At 43.9% G+C, this 22,015-nt stretch overlaps 1 protein-coding gene across 5 annotated transcripts; it reads left to right on the forward strand.

Annotated features, from left to right (window-relative positions):
- Positions 1–815: 815 nt before the first annotated feature.
- ZNF175 (zinc finger protein 175) lies at positions 816–21,437 on the forward strand. Of its 5 annotated transcripts, XM_069551439.1 has the most exons (7): positions 909–1,027; positions 2,793–3,054; positions 4,166–4,292; positions 4,671–4,766; positions 11,412–11,464; positions 17,450–17,562; positions 21,192–21,437. In XM_069551439.1, exons 1-7 carry the CDS (start codon positions 1,020–1,022, stop codon positions 21,220–21,222), a joined length of 690 nt encoding a protein of 229 aa, XP_069407540.1. In that variant the 5' UTR covers positions 909–1,019; the 3' UTR covers positions 21,223–21,437. The 5 variants fall into 5 exon arrangements, with proteins under 5 accessions (XP_069407538.1, XP_069407542.1, XP_069407541.1 ...); XM_069551441.1 differs by lacking the exon at positions 17,450–17,562 and having other exon boundaries at positions 850–1,027; XM_069551437.1 differs by lacking the exons at positions 11,412–11,464; positions 17,450–17,562; positions 21,192–21,437 and adding an exon at positions 7,983–10,730 and having other exon boundaries at positions 816–1,027.
- Positions 21,438–22,015: the final 578 nt, after the last annotated feature.

The raw sequence follows: 22,015 nt of genomic DNA on the forward strand, positions 1-22,015 counted from the left end.
CAGTCCTTGCAGCAACAAAGACCCAGTAGTGACAAAAATAAGTGAAAATAAATATTTGTTAATGTACAAAGCTTAATTCAAAAATACTTTTTTGCTAAAATATGCTAACCATCATTTGAGCCTTCAGAGATTTGTAATCTTTTTAATAGTAACATCAAAGATCACTATCACAGATCACCATAAAATATAATACAAAAAATTGAAATACTGCAAGAAATACCAAAATGTGACTCAGAGACATGAAGTGAGCAAATGCTGTTGGAAAAATGGCGCTAACAGACTTGTTCTACACTGGGCTGCCCCAAACCTTCAACTTGTTTTTTAAAAAAAAGCGGGGAGCAATATCTGTGAAGCACAATGAAGTCAAGACAGTAAAATGAGAAATGCCTTAGGCCTCTAAAAAATCACCTCATTAACGTCACACAAGATTCTTCAAAGGCTCTCATTACTAAGGAAATCACTAAGCCTTTAGGAGTTCTCTGCCAAGTTCTGCACCTTTGGGCTCCTGACAGATCTGACTCCCTGGGTAGTCTTGACAGGGAAGAGGCCAGATAGTGAGAAAGGGGCTTTAAATCAGTGTGAAAAGTACAGAGAAAGGATATTTTTCAGACTATGCAATGCTGTTTTTCTCCTAGAACTATATCTACGCACCTCTTTAATTGGTCCCTCGCCAATGGGAAACACCACCAAGACTTCAACTCGATTGCTTAGTGCGTTCCCTGGCTGTACGGAATGGAGAGTTTTTGAAAATGGCGTCCGCCTTCATATAATCCTTATGGGCGCGGCCATGTTGTTCTCTCGATACCGTCCCTGAGGGAAAATGAACCGCGGAATAGACCAACGGACTTCATACGCCATGATAACTATTGGCAGACAGTGGCTTCCAAGGTGCTAGTAAGCATGAGCAACATTCACAAACACAGCCTCTCAAATCCTGACAGGAATTCGAATCGGAAGTGGCCCAGAGCGGCCATTTCGCTTCTGTTGTCAACTCTTCTACCCTGTGAATCGCCTGTGGGATGCTGAGGTGATTTGGAGCATTAGCAATGGGGAATCCGCGGGGTCGATGAGGGGGAATCCGCTTGGTGTGAGTGATGTTGGGAATTGGCGGCCGAGTGATGGGGGTCTGGGATGAGTGATGTCGGGTCTGCGGAGTGAGTGGTGGGGTTCTTAGTGATGGGAGCTATAGCGTAAGTGGGGTTTTCTAATTTAATGCTTGGCTCGTTGATTTTCACTATTTCTTGCCTTACTTCTGTATGTATATAAGTACTTTTGTAACTTGAATTCCAAGTGTACTTTAATATCAGATTTCATATTGTTGGCCCATGAAATTTGTTTATATGATAGTGAACATGGGTCTTAAGAGGGCCTTGGTATTGGTACTGGGAACCACTTGGGGAAGTGATCCACTGCTTGGGGGACTGTAGGAGGCAATGACTGGGAGCAGGAGCTTTGACGGTCACATTGTAACACACTCAAGGGAGACAGTGATTGAGGGTGGATTTGTGAAATCAGTAAAGTGTTTGGGGTGCTAAGGGCAGCATCTGGGAACCAGTTGATGGGAGACCTAGTGGGCCAGTGATGGAGGTTTGTGAAGCTGATTGATTTGCTTTCTGGGCAGTGAGAGTTGTCCTTTGGAAATGAACGAGAGGGTCAGTGTTGGTCTCAACTTGGGTCTCTGTGGACATGGTTAAGGATAAGTGATTGGGTGTTGAGCAAATCAATGATAGTTTCTTCCTGGGGTGCATTATTTGGAACCCTATATTGGGGGTTGTCTAGTGGTGATTGGGAGTCCTAGTACATGTCTGCAGGTTTTCCAAGTGAAGGTGGGATTCCATACATTGAATTTGAATTTTGTCAGAAAAGGTTGAGCTGTCTGTATTATGGATGGGCACTGAAATGTCCAGAACCTCAGTTCCAGACATGGGCTACTTGAAGCCTAAGCTTTCTGAAGGCAACAGAAAATGTAAACAGTGCTTCTGGAAATTGACTATGTAGAAGACTACATGGGATAGTGGCAACTGTGTGCAGTTTAAAATGAGGCAGACCTGGGATGCCTCAGAATTCCCTTTGGAGACTGAGTGACCTTAAGGCAAATTAGGTAACAGCAGTCAGCTTCAGTTTTCCTCATCCACGAAATGGGTATGAAAGTGAAAGTCGCTCAGTTCGACTCTTTGCCACCCCATGAATTATACAGTCCATGGAATTCTCTAGGCCAGAATACTGGAATGGGTAGCCTTTCCCTTCTCCGGGGGATCTTCCAACCCAGGAGTTGAACCAGGGTCTCCTGCATTGCAGGCGGATTCTTTACCAACTGAGCTACCAGGGAAGCCCCAAATGGGTATAATAATGATATTTAGCTGACAGGGTGGTATGAGAATTACTCAAGGTATCTGATACCTGACTCAGCAACTTGCTGATTTTTCTTCAGCAAATAATAAAATAATTTTTATTTTATCATGTGCCTGGCAGGTTCTGAGGACTTGACAAACCTCATCTCATGGAAGTTTCTCAGTGCCTATGATAAATACCTTCCTCTTCATTTTGGAAACTGCCAGTAAAATAATCTCTCTCTCTTCTCATAGTTAAAAGGTGTGTCAGAGCTGCACTTAAACCTTCATGAACTTTAATCCAAAGCTTTTCCATCTTTTCTTATTTTTTACCTCAATAGATAGATTCCTGAGTTTTGTTTACCCTCATGTTGTGAACACAGTGACTTTCACCTAATGGCCCTCAGAAATTCCTGTGGCGTGGATATTAGATGAGTAACGATGTGGTTACTGCCTTTCCAGGATTTCCAGTGTCCCTCCAGAGCCCCTGGGTCAGGCCACATCACGGAGACTGCAGGATCTCCCTACACAGCTCAAGTTGACTCTTCCCAGCAGCTCTGATTGGAGCCCTCTGATGCCCACCCAGCTGCAGGCTCCTGGGAAGAGTGGAGTTGTCAGCGAGAGAGACCAAGAATTGAAGCCCAGAAGGGACATGCTTGCTGATGCGAATTTGCCCCAGAGGCCCCAGGTCTTGGGTTTAGAGGAGCAGGATGTATCGTGTGAGGTAAGCAGGAGCCATCCCCAGCCCAGGGGCAGTTCTCCGGAACTTGAGGGCAGACACAGGAAGCAGCGAACTCTGGACTCCCTGTGTCAAGACAATGTGGATTCTCCTGCGGAGAGCAGAGCACTGATAGCTAATGTTTCCTCATCCACAGGCACTGTGTCTTATAGAGGAAACTGAACTGACTGATGCAGGAGGATGTGTAGAAGAGGGTTGGCCCTGGGGCAAAGGAAGAAGAAACCGTAGCTCCAGCCACAGGCCAGGAAATGCTGACTCCTTCCTGCTCAGCTCAGGCATCCTTCACCCATATGTTCATCCTCCATCCACTGCTGGGTCTTTGCATTGTTTCAGCTGATCCCCACCTGACTCCTCCTCACTGGAGATTGGCTGGTTTCTCCTCTGTCCTCAGAATTTACAGTCACAGAGCAAGAACTAGTTTTTAAGGACTGTGTGGTTTTCCCTCTTTTAAAAGATGAATAAAAGTGCCCAGGAATAATGTAGATATTGGTATTTGATATTTTGGAGTGAGGAAGCAGGGTTCTTGGTTATACTCAAGATTTCCTGAAATTCCAAGTTGTTCTGTGTATTTCATGACCTTTCATGTGTTTTTAAAATAACAATGACCCACTCTAAGGACCTCATTAAATACTGTGTATCTCCAAATACAGACACATTTTGAGGTTCTGGAGGTTAGGACTTCAGCATGTGAATGAGCGCGGGGTGGAGGGGGGGAGTGGCACATTTCAGCCCATAATAGTGGCAAACACTGCCTTGCAGAAAAATGTATTTCATTTTGTGCTGGAGTTGGCTGAATTTTAAGAGCGCTTCTTGTTCAGCTAAGGTGTTAAGATGCATGATATTGGGTTGGTCAAAAAGTTTGTTAAGGAACATATAGAAACTACAAACTTTATGGCCAACTTAATCCTTATTAGCTTTGTTCTTATTTTAATATTTAAAATATTGTTTTCTTGCCCTGATTATGATTTCATACAATATGAAACAGGTAGTTAGTGGGAAGCCATATATATCATGGTGAAGTCATTAAGAACACACCCCTGTATGTAAGTTCACCAATGATGACTAATTCTCATTGAGCTGGGGTATGTTGTTATAGGGGTTAGTGTCTTTTGAGGATGTGACCATGGACTTCAGCAGGGAGGAGTGGCAGCAACTGGACCCTGCCCAGAGACACCTGTATCAGGATGTGATGCTGGAGATCTACAGCCACTTTTTCTCCGTGGGTGAGCACACCTGACCTGGGACTCTTGGACGGGCCTCCATGAGATGTCCCTCCTTCTTGTGGCATGAAGTGGGACATCTGAAGAATGTAATCAGTTTGTCCTGGGCTTGTCCTAAATTGTTCATTCCTCTTGGTCATCTTTGAATGTTACTTTGTTCCTAATGAAAGATGTGTCCATGAAAGAAAGCTTCATTGAATAACCCCTGAAGCCCAGTGTATGTCTGCACGCTAAGTCACTTTAGTTGTGTCAGACTCTTTTTGACCCTATGAACTATAGCCCATTAGGCTCCTTTGTCCATGGGATTCTCCAGGCAGAATACTAGAGTGGGTCGCCAAGCCCAATACCACATCCTAATGCAATATCCTTTCTTATTCACAGGGTATCACATTCCCAACCCAGAGATCATTTTCAGGATTGAAGAAGGAAAGGAACCATGGATGAGGGAGACTGAAGTCCCATGTCAGAGGTATCACGGTGAGTGACTGTCAAGTCGTGTAGATCCACGAGGGGCCATATTCAACCTACCGCACTTATCCATTCCCCAGTGGTGCACACACGTCATTTCCTACTCCTCAAAACTAACGCTGCTATACATTATTTTGTAATATATGGCATTAAGGCTAATGCTGCCATACATTATTCTGTAAATGTTCCATAGGGGCCAACAAAAGAATTAATCAGAGGTGAATAGTCAAGAGGGATTGCCTGATCACTGGATATGACTAGACTTAATCCAGCTGTTAATCATTTTTACATCTTGCTTGCCAACATATATAATATTTATCAAATTTCTCATTTATGGCCCATGTTATGATAGAGCTGTTTTCATTTTTCTGGGAACAGAGCATCTCATCATATCTGTTATCTGATTGGATTTTCCGTCTGTATGTTGCTTTTGTCATCTCATTTTATCCCTTTGTGGAATTTCCTGAAGGCCTTTTTTCTTATTTGTCCTTTGAACTCTTTTCTGCACTGAATCCTTCTTCTTTATCCCTGATTGTGGTGCCTCCAACTTGGGCCCCTGTACTTCCCTCTGGTCATCCCTTCATAGAGGAATTAAAGGACCCTTCTATTCTCAACACTTAAGGCCTAATTTTTTTTCCCCTGATGATCCTTTATCAGTGCCTCTAGTCCCCATGCCTAAACCATGTTCTCTTATTTAGCTTCATGGTAGACAGTTCCTGTGGGGTGTCTCATTTCCTTTATTTTAAGGATATCAGAAATTGGAATCATTACACACATCAGAAATTCTTCTCACCTTATACATTTTGTCCAGAAGATTCTTCTGTTTCTTGGCTCTCCCATCTTAGTCTTCTAACTTGTTATTTTAGAAATTCTACTATAAAAGCACAGTTTAGTTGACTCTTTTTCTTAACTCCAGGGGTATCACCATAAACCAGCTATTTTCTCATGCTTGGGTTATTTTGTTCCTAATGGGATTTGTGGATTCCCCGTCATCATGAGTTTAGTCAAGATGACATTGATAGATTACCCCAAAGATTGATTTATTTCTTTTTCTCAGATTTTAATGCTATACACACACACACACACACACACACACACACACACACACACATACATACCTACTAATAATGGTAAAAATAAAGAGCATTCTCATTTTTTAAAAAAAGTGATAGATGACTGAGGTTTGGGAACAGGACAAGGGTCTGGGATACAGTTAATCCAAGTGATTGAAAGGGAAAAGAAAACAAGATGTGACGGTCTTAACCATACTCAGTATTTAAATCTCTGATAGGATAAAGTAATAGTAAAATTCAGCCACCTTTTTAAAAAGAATCTGTTGTGTCTTATGTTTTTACTAGTAAACTGGATATGATCAGTGACTCCTGTTCTTAACCAAAAAATGGTATATTGAGTAGCATAAAGCTGAAAGTTATAACAAAGAGACCAAGGTCCAGTATAATAATTTCCAGAATAATTCTCCCCCTATAAAACACTTCTAAAAGTCAGTTCAGCAGGACGCCTTATGTTCTGTATTCATTCAGGTCTTGAAGTTTTTCTCTTGTCATTGCAGTACCATCTTTTATGATGCTGTCAATCTTTGGGAATGAGCGTATTGCAACCAAAGCCAGGTTCTACTAGGCAGAAAAGGGGTGGAGGGTACTGAGAAACTGTGATGTGTTTCTCTGGCTAGAACTGGTGCACAATGTTGTATGCCCATTTCGTCAGCAAAAACAGTCTCACCGTCACATATCACTGCAAAGGAAATTGTGAGTCATTACATGGCTTGGCTGCCATGTGCCTGGCCACAGTTAACCTTTGTGGAAGAGGGTGAAACAGATTCTAGAGGACAGCCTGTTTGTCCAGTCTTCCAGTTTACCTTTCTTGGGATATGTACATGTCTAAGTTCAGGGAAACAAATTTCAGTTTCATAGAATTGAGAGTTTGAGTATAGGTATTCTTTCACTGCTTGGCTATGTCAGGATTGATGCTTTAATAGTCTATCAGAGGATGTCTAGGGCTGAATGATTTTGGTATTGTTTCCAACAAGTAGGAGGAAGCTGGGAGATTAATCACAATGTAGATCTTTAACGAAAACCTATACAGATGGTCCCAGACTTGTGATGGTTCAATTTACAATTTTTCAACTTTACAATGTTGCAAAAGTCATACACATTTAGTACAAACTATACTTTGAATTGTAAATTTTGATCTTTTCCGAGGCTAGTGATATACAGTACTATACTCTCATGATGCCAGACTCCCAGTCAGCCACATGATCATAAGGGGAATCAACCAATACACTTACCACCCTTCTGTACCCAGATAACCACTTTTTTTTTCACTTTCAGTACAGTATTCAATAAACTGCATGAGATATTCAACACTGTATTATAAAATAGGTCTTTTGTTAGATGCTTTGGCCCAACCTTAGGCTAACACTGGAGAAGGAAATGGCAACCCACTCCAGTATTCTTGCCTGGAGAATCCCATGGACAGAGGAGCTTGGTGGGCTACAGTCCATGGGTTGCAAAGAGTCGGACACGACTAAGCGACTTCACTTTCATTTTCACTTAGGCTAACATAAGTCTTCTAAGCACATTTAAAGTAGGCTGGGTTAAGCTTTGTTTAGTAGGTTAGGTGTATTCAATTCATTTCTGATTTATGATATTTTAAACTTATGATGGACTTATCAGGACATAACCTCATTGTAAGTTGAGAAAACTCTGAACCCCTCCTTCAAGCTCTGGCTATGCACAGATGCTGCCCTATGACACTCCTGTCTCTTTTATCCTGTAGTCATTCTGCTACGTCTGGGTATCTAGATCACCTGCATGAGTGGGGTCAGGTTGCCTTTGTTAAACTCTTAACTTTCCCCACAGCTGAGCAAAGTAATTTTGGTTAATTATTTAACCATTGTATTTCCTTCGTTTCATGTGGAAAAACAGGATAATAAGTAGTTACCTCCTGGGATTGTTTTGGGGATTGAATGAGTTTATGTGTGCATCACATAGAACATTGCCTAGCAAATGCTAAGTGCTATACAGCTAAGTGCCTGACAAATAGTAAGGGTTGTGTAACTGTTTTCTCTCATGATCACCATCAGCACGACCACTGGTATATGACTCAGCAGTTTCTCCATGCATAATCTCAGTTAGCTCCATGTGACTTCTCCTCTATCCTTTGCTAACTGTTCACTGTATCTATTTCATCTTGTTCTCCTTCTAGAAGGGGAGTTTGGGCTTGAAACCCCACAACAGGAAATTTCTGAAGAAGCTTCATTTCACAATGAGATGATGGGTGGAGTCACAAGGGATGGTTCATGGTGTTCCATTTTAGAAGAACTGTGGAAACAAGCTGACCAAACAGAGAGGGATCTGAAAAATCAAAATAAACCTTCACATCATGGGGCTTTCTTCAATAAGAAAACACTGAACACAGAGAGAGACTGTGATTACAAGTACCCTGGAAAAGTCATTCAGGCAAGGCCCCACCTTATTTCTTCACAAAAGGGACCTCATAAACGTTGCTCAGTTGCAAAAAGGTTGAAGCCTAACCTAGAAGCAACTCGTCAAAATCAAAGCAGTACCACAAAACACCTTGATGATATGGTTGGATCTGGTCAGCCAGTTATCCATAGCTCCTCCAGTGCCAGCTGCAAGAATACTCACACAGGAGAGAACTTCCGTGAAGGTAATATATGTACAAAAGCCTTCAGCCAGAAACAGTTACTCACACAACATCAAGTTCATACTCAGGAAAAAGCAGATAAGTGTACTGAATGTGGGAGGGACTTCACCCACAAGTCACACCTGCTTGAGCAACAGAGATTCCATAGTGTAGAAAACCTCCAGGAATGTGGTAAATGTGGGAAAGCCTTCACCTCACAACCAAAACTCGGGTTCTGTGTGACAGATCATACAGGTAACATACCGTATATATGTAAGGAATGTGGAAAAGTCTTCATTCAGAGGCCAGAACTGGTTACACACCAGAAGACTCATACTAGAAAAAAGCCCCATAAATGCCATGAATGTGGAAAAACTTTCTTCCAGATGTTATCTCTCTTCAGACATCAAAGAACTCATACAAGAGAAAAACTCTATGAATGCAGTGAATGTGGGAAAGGCTTCTCCCAGAATTCAACTCTCAGTATACATCAGAAAATCCACACTGGCGAGCGACAGTATGTATGCAGTGAATGTGGGAAGGCCTTCACCCAGAAATCAACACTCAGCTTGCACCAGAGAATCCATTCAGGGGAGAAGTCTTATGTGTGTATTGAATGTGGCCAGGCTTTTATCCAGAAGGCGCACCTGATTGTACATCAGAGAAGTCACACTGGAGAGAAGCCTTATCAGTGTCACAGCTGTGGGAAATCCTTCATTTCCAAGTCACAACTTGATATACATCATCGAATCCACACTGGGGAGAAACCTTATGAATGCAGTGACTGTGGGAAGACCTTTACTCAAAAGTCACACCTCAACATACACCAGAAAATTCACACTGGAGAAAGACACCATGTGTGCAGTGAATGCGGGAAGGCCTTCAACCAGAAGTCAATCCTCAGCATGCATCAGCGAATTCACACTGGAGAGAAGCCTTACAAATGCAGTGACTGTGGGAAGGCCTTTACTTCCAAGTCACAGTTCAGAGAGCATCAGCGGATCCACACAGGAGAGAAACCCTACGTATGTGCTGCATGTGGGAAGGCTTTCAATGGTAGATCAAATTTCCATAAACATCAGATGACTCACAATAGAGAGAGAACCTTTGCCTGTTACAAGTGTGGGACCACTTTCGTCGAGAAATCAGAGTTAATCACACATCAGAGAACACATATTGGAGAGAAACCTTATGAATGCTGTGACTGTGGGAAATCCTTCAGTAGGAAACCACAACTCAAAGTGCATCAACGAATTCACACAGGAGAGAGACCTTATGTGTGTTCCAAGTGTGGGAAGAGCTTCAACAACAGGTCAAATTTTAATAAACACCAGACAACTCACACCAGAGATAAATCTTATAAAAGCAGTTAACCTGTGCAAGGCTTTACTCAGAAGTCAATTCCTAGTATGCATAAACATCATAAACATCAATGAAACTAACTGAATTTCTTGAAGAAGAAAAAACATGAGGCAGATATAATCATATAGAATTCATGCTTCAGAAAAACTCTAGGGATGCACTGCATGTCTCCAAGTTACACATATTTTATGTGAGGGAAATAACTCAGGAAAGAACTTTTAAGAATGAGTGGAAATGTCTATATTTGTACTAGCTTCATTAAAAGTTATAAAATTCATTTGAGGAAGAAACCCTAATACATTGAGAAAAGAGTTTCTGTAGAGTAAGATTGTTACCAGATTATTTACAGGAAAATTTGTGGGAATTTAATGATAACCCTGTTTAATGTGGAATATAATTATTTTTAGGCTGCCAGCAAACTAAATGATGCCTTGGCAATATTATGTATATGTGTGTGTATCTGTATACTTATGTATGTATGTATATTTATATCTGCAGGTCAGTGTGTACACACACACACACATACACACATATACTCAATTCTGTAGTTTTTGCTACAGAATTCACTGTGTAACCAGAGGTGCTGATTATATTTTTTAAAAAGAACCTAACAATTGTTTAATCATATTTACTCCCTATTGAATTTACATCCTGAAGTTGCACAATTAATAATTATTAATTTCTTTATGTACCCAGATGAATGTACTTTTTTTGGTAAATGCATAAATGTGATTCTGATATTCAGTGTAGTTTTTCTCTTCTTTCATGATTAATTCAGCTCTACTCTCCCCTTTCCACCTCCACCATCTATGGCGAACCTTTTAGTATGGAGTCTTTTATATGTTTATACAGGCTCCTAATCATCTATGTCAGGAGTCAGCAAACTGTCCATCAGCCAAATCTGGGTGGCCACACGTTTTTTAAATAAAGTTTTATTAGAACACAGCCATGTTCATTTGTTTGTGTGATGTCTGTGGCTGCTTTTATGCTCCAGTGGCCGAGCTGAGTAGTTGTGGCAAAGGCCATATGGCCTGCAAACTGAAAGTATTTACCCTCCAGCTCAGAGAGGTCTGCCAACACTTGTTATTCCCACACACTATGCTCGTAAGCGTACACCTATATAGGTACTCTTCCCTCTTTGTTTGGTAAATATCAAATCATATCACATACCTTGTGCAGTTTTCTTTTCAGTCTACAACACAGCTGTTCAGTGACTGCATCAGTATTCTATCAGTATGAGGACATGCTGTAATTTATTCAACTACCCTCATTTTTTTTTTTTTTTTTTTTGCCATACCCAGGTTCTTAGTTCTCTAACCAGGGATCAAACCTGTATCCTCTGCTTGGGAATTTAGAGTCTTAACTGCTGGACTGCCAGGGAAGTCTCCATGTATCTTATTTTTCTTTCCTACTCCCCTCCTTTTTTTTTTTTTTTCTGCTATAAGAAAGAAGTAGAACAGCATACTTTCTAAGTAGACAGGCCCAGAAGCCAGGTTCCTGTGCATCGGTGCCTGCTTAGTCATGTCTGCCTCTTTGCAACCCCATGGACTGTAGCCCATCACACTCTTCTGTCCATGGGATTTCTCAAGCAAGAATACTGCAGTGGGTTGCCATTTCCTTCTCCAGGAGATCTCTCTGACCCAGAGGTCAAACCTGCACCTCCTGTGTCTCCTGCATTGGTAGGTGGATTCTTTTTTATTTTTAATTGAAGAACTGATTTGCAATATTGTGTTGTACTCTGCGATACATCAACATGAATCAGCTATAGGTATACATATGCCCACTCCCTCTTAAATCTCCCTCCCACCTCTCACCCCATCCCACTGCTCTAGGTTGTCACAGAGCACAGGTCTGAGCTTCCTGAGTCATACAGCAAATTCCCACTGGCTATCTGTTTTACACATTGTAATGTATGTTTCCACACTGCTCTCTCCATTTGTCCCACCCACTCCTTCCATTGTGTCTACAAGTGTGTTTATGTCTGCAACTTCATTGCTGCCCTGCAAATGGGTTCAGCAGTACCATCTTTCTAGATTCCATATATATGCATTAATGTACGAAGTTTGTTTTTCTCTTACTTCACTCTGTGTAATAGGCTCTAGGTTCACCCACCTCATTAGAATGGACTCAAATACATTCCTTTTTATGGATGAATAATATTCCACTGTATATATGAATCACAGCTTTTTTTATCCATTCATCACATCTAGGTCACTCCCATGTCCTAGCTATTGTAAATAGTGCTGCAATGAACACTGGGATACATGTATCTTTTTCAATTATGGTTTTCTCAGCATATATGCCCAGTAGTGGGATTGTTGGGTCATGCGGTAGTTTCATTCCTAGTTTTTTGTATTTTTTAAGGAATCTCCATACTATCTTCCATAATGGCTGTATCAGTTTACATTCTGACAGGTGGATTCTTTACCACTGAGCCACCTGGGAAGCCCTTGGGTTCCTTACTTGATTCTATATCAATCAAGCAAGATGTTAATCTGACCCTGGTTTTCAAAAGGAAGATGACAGTAGTGCTACCCCACAAGTCCCTGTGAGAAATAAACAGGTGACTAAGCATTAAGCACTTTGTATGGAAAGACCCACAGCATGGTCAATTTGAGTGGGGACCTGTGTGACCAAATGAATAGCAATGAAAGAATGGGGATTAGGGATGGCAGAGAGAAGCCAGTAAAATAAAGCCTCCTTTAACAAGAAACTAGGTGGGATGGTTGAGGGGATTCTTTCCAGGCTCCAGAAACCCGTTAGCCTGGGGGCTTCTGGAATTAAGGGCTCGATGTCCATGGTGAGGTTGGTGTAGAGGGGCCACAGCTCCTTGGAGAGCAGCCTGTATCCTGGCGAGTTTGCAGCATTGTGCCACCACTTCCGGCAGATCTAGGCCAGAAGGCCAGGACTGGAGGGACTGAGGGGGCAGCCGTGCAAGCTGAGGGCTTGGGAACAGGTCCAGGACTGGCCACCCCTGCCTCACACCCTGACTCACCCCTGGGAGCTCTGCTTGCAGCTGGGGTCCTGCCCCTCCTCCAGCATGTGGTATTGGCCAAAGAGCAGACAAAGCCATAAGAAGAGCATCCCGCTGAGTTGCACCCTTACAGGGGAGAGGGCGTGAGGCCAGATGCCTGTTTCCTTTGATGAGGTCCCCATCCACACCCGGCTCCTCAGGCCAGAGCGGCTTGCGTCTCCCGCAACCCAACACAGCTCACATTCCCACTCAGTCTTGGGCACCCCATGGCCCCCACACCACGGAGGGGCCTGCTGCCTCAAGCGAGGCTCCCTACAGCAGTGCCCCCTACCTGGTAGTGAGGTCTCTGTCCTGATTCCCGCCCCAGCTGGTGTTGGGGAAGCCACTGATCCTCAGGTAGTGAATAGGGCACAGGGCAAACACCCCTCCATGGTAGCCTCGGTAGGGCAGCCTATAGAGGCAGGGAGAGTTGGAAGCACAGGGCATTTCAGGCAATGGGCCCTGACCCTTTGCTAGCCAGGAGCACAGGGTTTATTTCTGGGTCAGCCATTCCCTACTCTCTCCCTTGGTAACCTCTCCCTGACCCCTAGGATGTCCCTGTGCCTGATCCTGGGGCAGCCCTGCCCCTTGAGATGACCCCTCATGTAACCCTGGAAATCCCCTCCCTGAATCATCTGACAGGCCCATCTTGTGACCCCAAGATGGTCCCTCCTGTTATAAGTTCTCCTTTGACCTCTGTTACAACTTCTCTGCCTACCACTTTATTAAATGCATCCTGACCCCCACTGATAACTAATCCCACTCTCATTTGATACCCACACCCAGGAGGAAGCTTCTCCCCATCTATAAGGCCTTTCCCCAGGCCTCTTCATCCTCTCCATCATCGGCCCCAGGGATCAGGGCCTGGACTGTACAGATGGGCAGGAGGTCCCCTCCCTCCATCTACTTGTTGAACTTGTTGATGGCCATGGAACAGGGGCAGGGAAGATGTCGCAGATGCAGAGGTTGTGGTCATCCTCTGGGAGATTCACATTGTGGAAAAAGACATGGTCCCAGTCCTCCTCCTGCATGGCCTCCCAGAACCCCACATTGCACAGCTTGCCCTGGTTGAAGGTGGTGGTGTTCACCTGGGGTGGATGGAGACACTCACCACAAGTAGTGGTGTCCCTGCCACTTGCCAGGCCCATCCTCTCTCACCTGTCCAAGTGCCATTCTCCTGCCTGGAACCCCTTCTTATTCTCAGACTTGTCCAGGAAGGCTCAGTTCAAAGGTTACCCCCCCTAGGAAACTTTCCCTGGATCCCCACCCCCATCCTCGGCAGACTCAGCATCTTCAGTTTCTCAGCTCTCCCTTATTGGCCATTTTCAAAGTTCTCAAGGATCATCACCTTCAAGGGGTCATCTGAGGGAGGCAGAGGTCAGGAGAGACTGGGGACTGCCTGTGTTTCTCTTTCTGCTCCTGCCAGACAAAGATTAGGTCTGATGCTCAGGATAAGATCTGCCATTCCTCCTTGTCCTCCTCTATCATCATCATCTTCATCACCATCTAACTATAACCATCATCACTTATCATTACCATAATATTCATCATCAGCATCACCACCATTATCACTGTCTTCATCATCTTCAACATCATTAGCAGTCACTTAACCTCCATCATCACTATTACCAACATCATCATCATGACCATCACCACCACCACCACCATCGTCATCATCACTGTCACTTATTAAGCATCTACAATGTGCCAGGCACTGGCCTCATTGCTTTACACTCATTATCTCAATGAACCTTTGACTCATGAATGAGAAAACAGTAGCACAGAGAGCAGATTCCCCGTTTATACATAGTAATACTGAAGAACAGTGTTGAATGAATGGATATATGGATGGAGAGATGAAGACTGGTCCCAACCTCACACCACACAAGTAGTAATGGGCAAGGCCAAGATTCAAACAGGCATCTAACAGACTTCAGACCCAGCGCTTTACTTTACCCCTTGGGTTGCTGCCCAATCCAACAAGCCTTGGTCTCACAGACCCAGACTCAGTGGGATGAGCCCTTCCCTTAGTCAGCTACCCAAGCAGATTGCAGACTAAGCCAGTCTAGACCAAACATATAGCCCTTGGTTCTGGTCTTCACCAGTCCAAGTTCTTCTTGACTCATCAATCCTAGCCCCTGGATACTCTCTGGCCCAGACACTCTCAGCTCAGACACTGACGACTCCAGCCCTGACTCTTCAAGGCCAGGCTCAGAGCCCTCTGGCCTCTTGCTCCTGTGCCTCCTCATTCCTGCTGCACCTGGTTCACCACGCAGATGGCACAGTGCAGTCGCTGGCACCGTAGGAAGGAGTGCAGGTGGGAGAGCAGCTGGGCCTGCCCATAGTAGGGCACCACTACTGCCACATGGGGCCATGCCCAGCAGGGACCTATCCCAGAAACCCCCATTACTCAGGAGTACTGGGTTAAATCATGTCCCCCAACATTCACTCCCACCTGGAACTTTAGTACATGATCTTGTTTGGAAATAAAGGTTTTGCAGATGTCACTGGTTAAAATGCAGGAAAGTGAGGCTGCAGCAGTGGTGGTCTGGTAGAGGAATGCCCCCACCAGCAGCAACTGCACCCCCAGAAATAGCAGCATCCCCCTCTGCTGTACCATTCTGGGGAAGAAAGCGAAAGGTCATTCCTCCCGTCTTGTAAACCCTTTACTTCAGCCCTGGGGGGCTCCATCCCTGTCTCCTGCTCCCATCTTTCCCCACCTGGCTCTGAACACTGCACAGAGGCAGAACAAGAGAGAGACTTGCCGAAGCCACTCAAGGTCACACCACCTGCTCTGAGGACCTGCTGTGCACCCACCTCCAGCCTCATCACTCCTACCTTCTGGGCACACTGGACGCTGGCTTGGTGCTCCTTTGGCGAAGTGATTAATGTCCCTCGGGCTCAATGTTCTTGTCTGTAAAAAGGGACTTACAGCTTGTTGTTCAAGGACCTGCAATGTGAATAAATCAAGGGGTTGGACTGGACTCAGCATTTTCCCAGGACAGAGCCAGGTTCTCTCACATCTCCAGCATCCTGAAAGGAAGGGACCTATTCCACTCCTGCTCATCCTGGGTGAGCCCTCTCCCCCCTGCCACCAGAGGCACCAAGTAGCCCCTCGTGGCTTCCGTAGCCCATTATCTCCCTCACCCATCATCTGATCATCATAGATTGTGACTGTCCGTGTCAGCTGCCCCCATTAGACATGGGGCTTGCTAAGAACAGAGTTCAGGACTGACTCAGTTCTAGGTGCCCAGCATTTCCACGCACAAGAGGCCCCGAGAAGCGAATGAATGAGTGAACCAATGAATGAGATGCTATTCTCCACCTGGAAAACTCCTGCTCATCTTTCATGTTCTCCGCATCCAGGGACTCTTCTCTAAGTCCCTCACTCCTGTCTACCCGTCAGGACTCTCCTAGTCCCTGGCATCTCTGCTGCCACAGCTCTGGCAAGCAGACCCGGACGGATCCAAATCCACTCTCTCCCCCTCACCAGCCTGGGAGCTCTGGGAGGGTGGCCCTGGGCATGACTCATCTCTGGGCCCCAGCATCATCCATCGTCCTGGTCACTAAATGGGCGAGTGTACTTTTAGATGAACTAGAAAATGATCTCTGTCAGAGGCATACTCCAGACCAAATCTCAAAGGTGGGGCAAGACAGAATATGATCAGGGATAGAAAATCCTTCAACTTTGGAGCATTAAGGAAACAAGAATCCAATTTCTGTAGCAAAGTGGGACAGGTATAAGGTGGAATTTCTTGCAGCCTTTCAGCTGGAAAGGCAGCTTTTAAAGGAGCACTGTGGACTTGCCTTGTAGTACAGTGGGCAAGAATCCTCCTGCCAATGCAGGGAGAGGAACAGGTTCGATCTCTGCTCTGGGGAGATGCCACATGCTGCAGAGGAATTAAAGCCCATGCACTGGAACTACTGAGCCTGTGCTCCACCCTGGAGCCACAACTACTGAAGCCTGTGCTCCACAAGAGAGGCCACTGCAATGAGAGGCCCCAGCATCACAACTAGAGAGCAGCACCCACTCACTGCAACCAGAGAAAAGCCCGCTTGCAGCAATGGAAGACCCAGTGCAGCCAAAAATAAAGCAGCACTGTTTCAGAGAATACCACCCAGACTTTGAGTGGCACAGCTAGATTTAGACACCCCTCTTTTAAGCAAAATGAGAACTAAGACCCCACAGTTATGGTGGAAATACATCCCATTCACACACAGAAGAGATTCAACAGTCAAGAAGAAGAGGGTTAGTTACTTAGTCGTGTCCGACTCTTTGGGACTCCATGAACCGTAGCCCGCCAGGCTCCTCTGTCCATGGGATTCTCCAGGCAAGGATACTGGAGGGGGTTGCCATGCCCTTCTCCATCAATACACAAGGAACACTGCAGGAACTTCAGCTGGATTTGGTGCTGTCCTTCGGGGACCAAGACCAGTCTTTGAAATACCCTGGTAGAGTTGGCCCAGCAGCAATTTATGGACGCATTTGCTGGGATGAAAATAGCAGAGCTTGTCATAATCCCTATATCCCAGATGGGAATGCTGTGGGTGTGGACCAGGCCTGAGTCATGTCACAGGGGCTGGTGTCCAGCTGCTCTGAACAGGAGGTGCCAACAAAGCCTCGATGGTGATATTTCCTGTTCTAAGGCAGGGAGTCGGTGAGCTGGGAGGAGTGAAGAGTCTCAGGTGGGGTGCGTCCTCTCAGGAGCATACTTCATGCAGGAGTCGGATGCATAATGTGGTTTCCGGGGAGCCACCAACAGAGTAAGTGTGTTAGTTACACATATCGATTACACATCACATTGGTTACAGAATGCGGATGCTCAGACTCACGTTCCCATCCTCCTCGTGCTGGGATGGGAAAGGCAGCTGCTATTCGAGTGATCTGTCTCTCAAAAAATCCAGTAAAAATGACCCTGATTCCACAGGATACATGGGAGGCATGTATTTTAGAGACTGAGAGTTTTATAGATCTCAAGCGATTGTTTTCTTACTTCTGCTTTACAATTAATCTCTATTGTACCCACAGTGTTTGTGATTTAGTGCCACACACTACTGTATTTGGGGCCCGTGAAGGCCAAAGTTTCAGTTCAGTTCAGTCGCTCAGTCGTGTCCAACTCTTTGCGACCCCATGAATTGGAGCACGCCAGGCCTCCCTGTCCATCACCATCTCCCAGAGTTCACTCAGACTCAAGTCCATCGAGTCAGTGATGCCATCCAGCCATCTCATCCTTGGTCGTCCCCTTCTGTCCTGCCAATCCCTCCCAGCATCAGAGTCTTTTCCAATGAGTCAACTCTTCGCATGAGGTGGCCAAAGTACTGGAGTTTCAGCTTTAGCATCATTCCTTCCAAAGAAATCCCAGGGCTGATCTCCTTCAGAATGGACTGGTTGGATCTCCTTACAGTCCAAGGGACTCTCAAGAGTCTTCTCCAACACCATAGTTCAAAAGTATCAATTCTTCGGTGCTCAGCCTTCTTCACAGTCCAACTCTAACATCCATACATGACCACTGGAAAAACCATAGCCTTGACTAGACGGACCTTAGTCAGCAAAATAATGTCTCTACTTTTGAATATGCTATCTAGGTTGGTCATAACTTTTCTTCCAAGGAGTAAGCGTCTTTTAATTTCATGGCTGCAGTCACCATCTGCAGTGGTTTGGGAGCCCCAGAAAATAAAGTCTGACACTGTCCACTGTTTCCCCATCTATTTCCCATGAAGTGATGGGACCAGATGCCATGATCTGTTTTCTGAATGTTGAGCTTTAAGCCAACTTTCTCACTCTCCTCTTTCACTTTCATCAAGAGGATTTTTAGTTCCTCTTCACTTTCTGCCAAAGTTTAACTATAAACAACTTTTCAAAAGAATTTGGCAGTATTATCATGACTGTAAGTATGGAAGCATAAAGGTGTGTTCTTGTTACTTCTGCAGAAGATATCAAACTTTGACCTTGGACTTCTGGCCTCCAGCATTATGAAAAAATAAATTTCTGTTGTTTCATCTAAAAAAAGAAAAAGTGCACCTCCATTTCACTACTGATGAAAAGATAGATTCTGTTTGGTTTCTCAAAGTCATGTAAGATTTCATGAAAAAATCCTGATGTCTTAACAGCAATGCTCATCCATGTTACATGCTTCAAATTAGGAGAGTAAACACTCATGTTTCATGAGTGACATGGTACAGCTTGCACTAATAATAATGTTATATTTTCATTAACCAAGAGGGAATGTGTGGAAAGCAGACCATTGAGAAACTCCCCTTTCCAAAGAAAATCTCACATTAGAAATAGTGTGTCTTAAGGATGAAAACTATTTTTTTTTAATTAGGAAAAAATTATATATATATATGTGCGATCTTAGTTCCCCACCCAGGAGTTGAATCTTCAACCCCTGCAGTGGAAGTTCGGAGACCTACCCACTCCATGAAATTCCCAGAATATCTTTCTGGCTACATTTGTTAGGCTCAGAAGTCCATGCCCAAAATCAGACTGTGCTTTTTGTTCTAAGGCCATCCCTAAACTTCCTGACTTCCAAGGAGGTAAGAAATGTCTTTCAGGATACAGAAGCTGTTCTAACAAGGCAGAGGTCTTCCAACTGGGGCATGTACACAAAACTCCCTGTACGGTGAAGTGTTCTATTCTACTCATCTTAGTGAGGGCGAAGCTTGGCTCATGTTGGGATGTTCCGTTTTCAGAACAACCAAAAGCATTTCAATTTAGTGAAGCTAATTAAAAGAAAATTAACTGGAATGTTTCCAGGGACAAAATTTTCAAGTTACACTGAATATAATATCCATGTAACTGGTTAGAATTTGTGAACATTCTTCATTAGGATAATTAAAACCTATCTGAGTGATAAAATAATTATTCCATGAACAACCTACCCTCATGTTACCTTATAAGATGTACCGTTTCTACCAGTAAATAACAACATAAACGTCATGTTGAAAACTTTCAGGTGTTGACTTAAAATGAGTGAGGTAGTGGTACAAAGCTTTTCAAACTTATTTGGGAGTCTCCCAAACAAAAGGGTTTTAAGATGACTGTAATATATGCCTGTACCTAAAGGGCCTCTTGATGAAAAGTGAAAGAGGAGAGTGAAAAAGGTGGCTCAACATTCAGAAAACTAAGATCATGGCATCCAGTCCCATCACTTCATGGCAAATAGATGGGGAAACTGTGGAAACAGTGGCTGACTTTATTTTTCGGGTCTCCAAAATCACTGCAGATGGTGACTGCAGCCATGAAAACAGACGCTTACTCCTTGGAAGAAGTTATGACCAACCTAGACAGCATATTGAAAAGCAGAGACATTACTTTGTCAACAAAGGTCCATCTAGTCAAGGCTATGGTTTTTCCAGTGGTCTTGTATGGATGTGAGAGTTGGACTGTGAAGAAAGCTGAGCACAGAAGAATTGATGCTTTTGAACTGTGGTGTTGGAAAAGACTCTTGAGAGTCCCTTGGACTGCAAGGAGATCCAACCAGTCCATCCTAAAGGAAATCAGTCTTGGGTGTTCATTGAAAGGACTGATGTTGAAGCTGAAACTCCAATACTTTGGCCACCTGATGTGAAGAGCTGACTCATTGGAAAAGACCCTGATGCGGGAAAGATTGAGGGCAGGAGAAGGGGAGGACAGAGGATGAGATGGTTGGATGGCATCACCAACTCAACAGGCATGGGTTTGGGTGGACTCCGGGAGTTGGTGATGGACAGGGAGGCCTGGCGTGCTGTGGTTCATGGGGTCACAAAGAGTTGGACACGACTGAGCGACTGAACATACACACACAACTCAGACTTAATGTCTTAGCTAGTTTCAAGATTTATGAAAAACTGTTTTAGCTATTTCCTAAATCACAAAGTGAAAGTTGCTCAGCTGTCTGTCTCTTTGCAACCGTATAGACTATACAGTCCATGAAATTTTCCAGGCCAGAATACTGGAGTGGGTAACTGTTCCCTTGTCCTGGGGATCTTTGCAACCCAGGAATCAAACCCAGGTCTCTCGAGTTGCAAGTGGCTTCTTTACCAGCTGAGTCACAAGGGAAGCCCTCCTACATCATAAAATAGAGGCTACTGGGAAAAATTCATTTATTAGATCAGAAGTACACATATTAAGCTTCTTGGTCAAGGTCCCTTGTCCTGGGGAGTAGAGTGACTTTGCTATTTGCTGAGACTCAGTTGCAGGTTGCTGCTATCCAACATAACAGAAGTCACAGATGGAATTTAAAATTTCCTATTAGCCACATTTATAAATAAATGGGTACAATTAATTTTTAATATTACATTTAAAAAAGATGACTATTTTAACATGTAATCAAGATACAAACATTTTTGTGAGATATTCCATGTTTTTTTCACATAAAGTATTCTAATCTGATATATTTTTACCTTTACAGCGCAGCTCAATTCAGACTATCCAAAGTTTAAGTGCTCATTAGCCACATGGCTAGTGGGTACCATTTTGAACAGCCACACCTTGGACATCTGTATATAATCTACATGTGCCTGGCAAAAACCTATATTCTCACATCATTGGATTTCATTTCAGTCGCTGAGTGCAAGCTTGTGAGCGGTCATGTTCAACTTTTCCATAGCTTTAATGCTATTAATTAATGAGATGCAGTAAAATGTCACTCACGGTTTTTCTGGAATGTGTCAATTTCTTCTTGTCCTCCTGTTAACCTTATTTCTTTGGGGATTATGTTGTTAGGTGCATCTGAGTTTAGAACTGTTCCGTCATCCTGGTTATTCCTTTTTCATCTGTGATGACATTCATTACTAACAGTGCTTTTTGACTCAAAATGTTTTGTTTGGTGGCTCATGTGGCTAAAAGGTTTCTTGAGTTAAATCCCTAGTATATCTTTCCCCACCCTTTTGCTTTCACTTTCTGAGTCTTTATTCATTAGAAGTGGGTCTCGTGAACATAGCATAACATCTTCTTAACTTTCCCTGTGCTACAGATAATTTTGTTTGTTCCTATTTTTTCTGCAGTAAAACATACTTAAAAGCATATTTCTTAACAATTTCCCTCAATCTAAACCACCACTAAGCCTTTAGGTTTTATTGACTCTACATTCCACAATGGGAGTCCTGACATTAATCAAACACTTGCCTGGTGCTGGTCTATTTCATCCTCAAAGCCATCCTTTGGTTTCATAGAAAGGGATACTGGGGCTCAAAGTTATTCAGGTGTGAAAAAAGCACATGGGTTTGAGTCCAG

This window comes from Ovis canadensis, chromosome 14 (genome assembly GCF_042477335.2).
Source record: "Ovis canadensis isolate MfBH-ARS-UI-01 breed Bighorn chromosome 14, ARS-UI_OviCan_v2, whole genome shotgun sequence".
Lineage (NCBI taxonomy): Eukaryota > Metazoa > Chordata > Mammalia > Artiodactyla > Bovidae > Ovis > Ovis canadensis.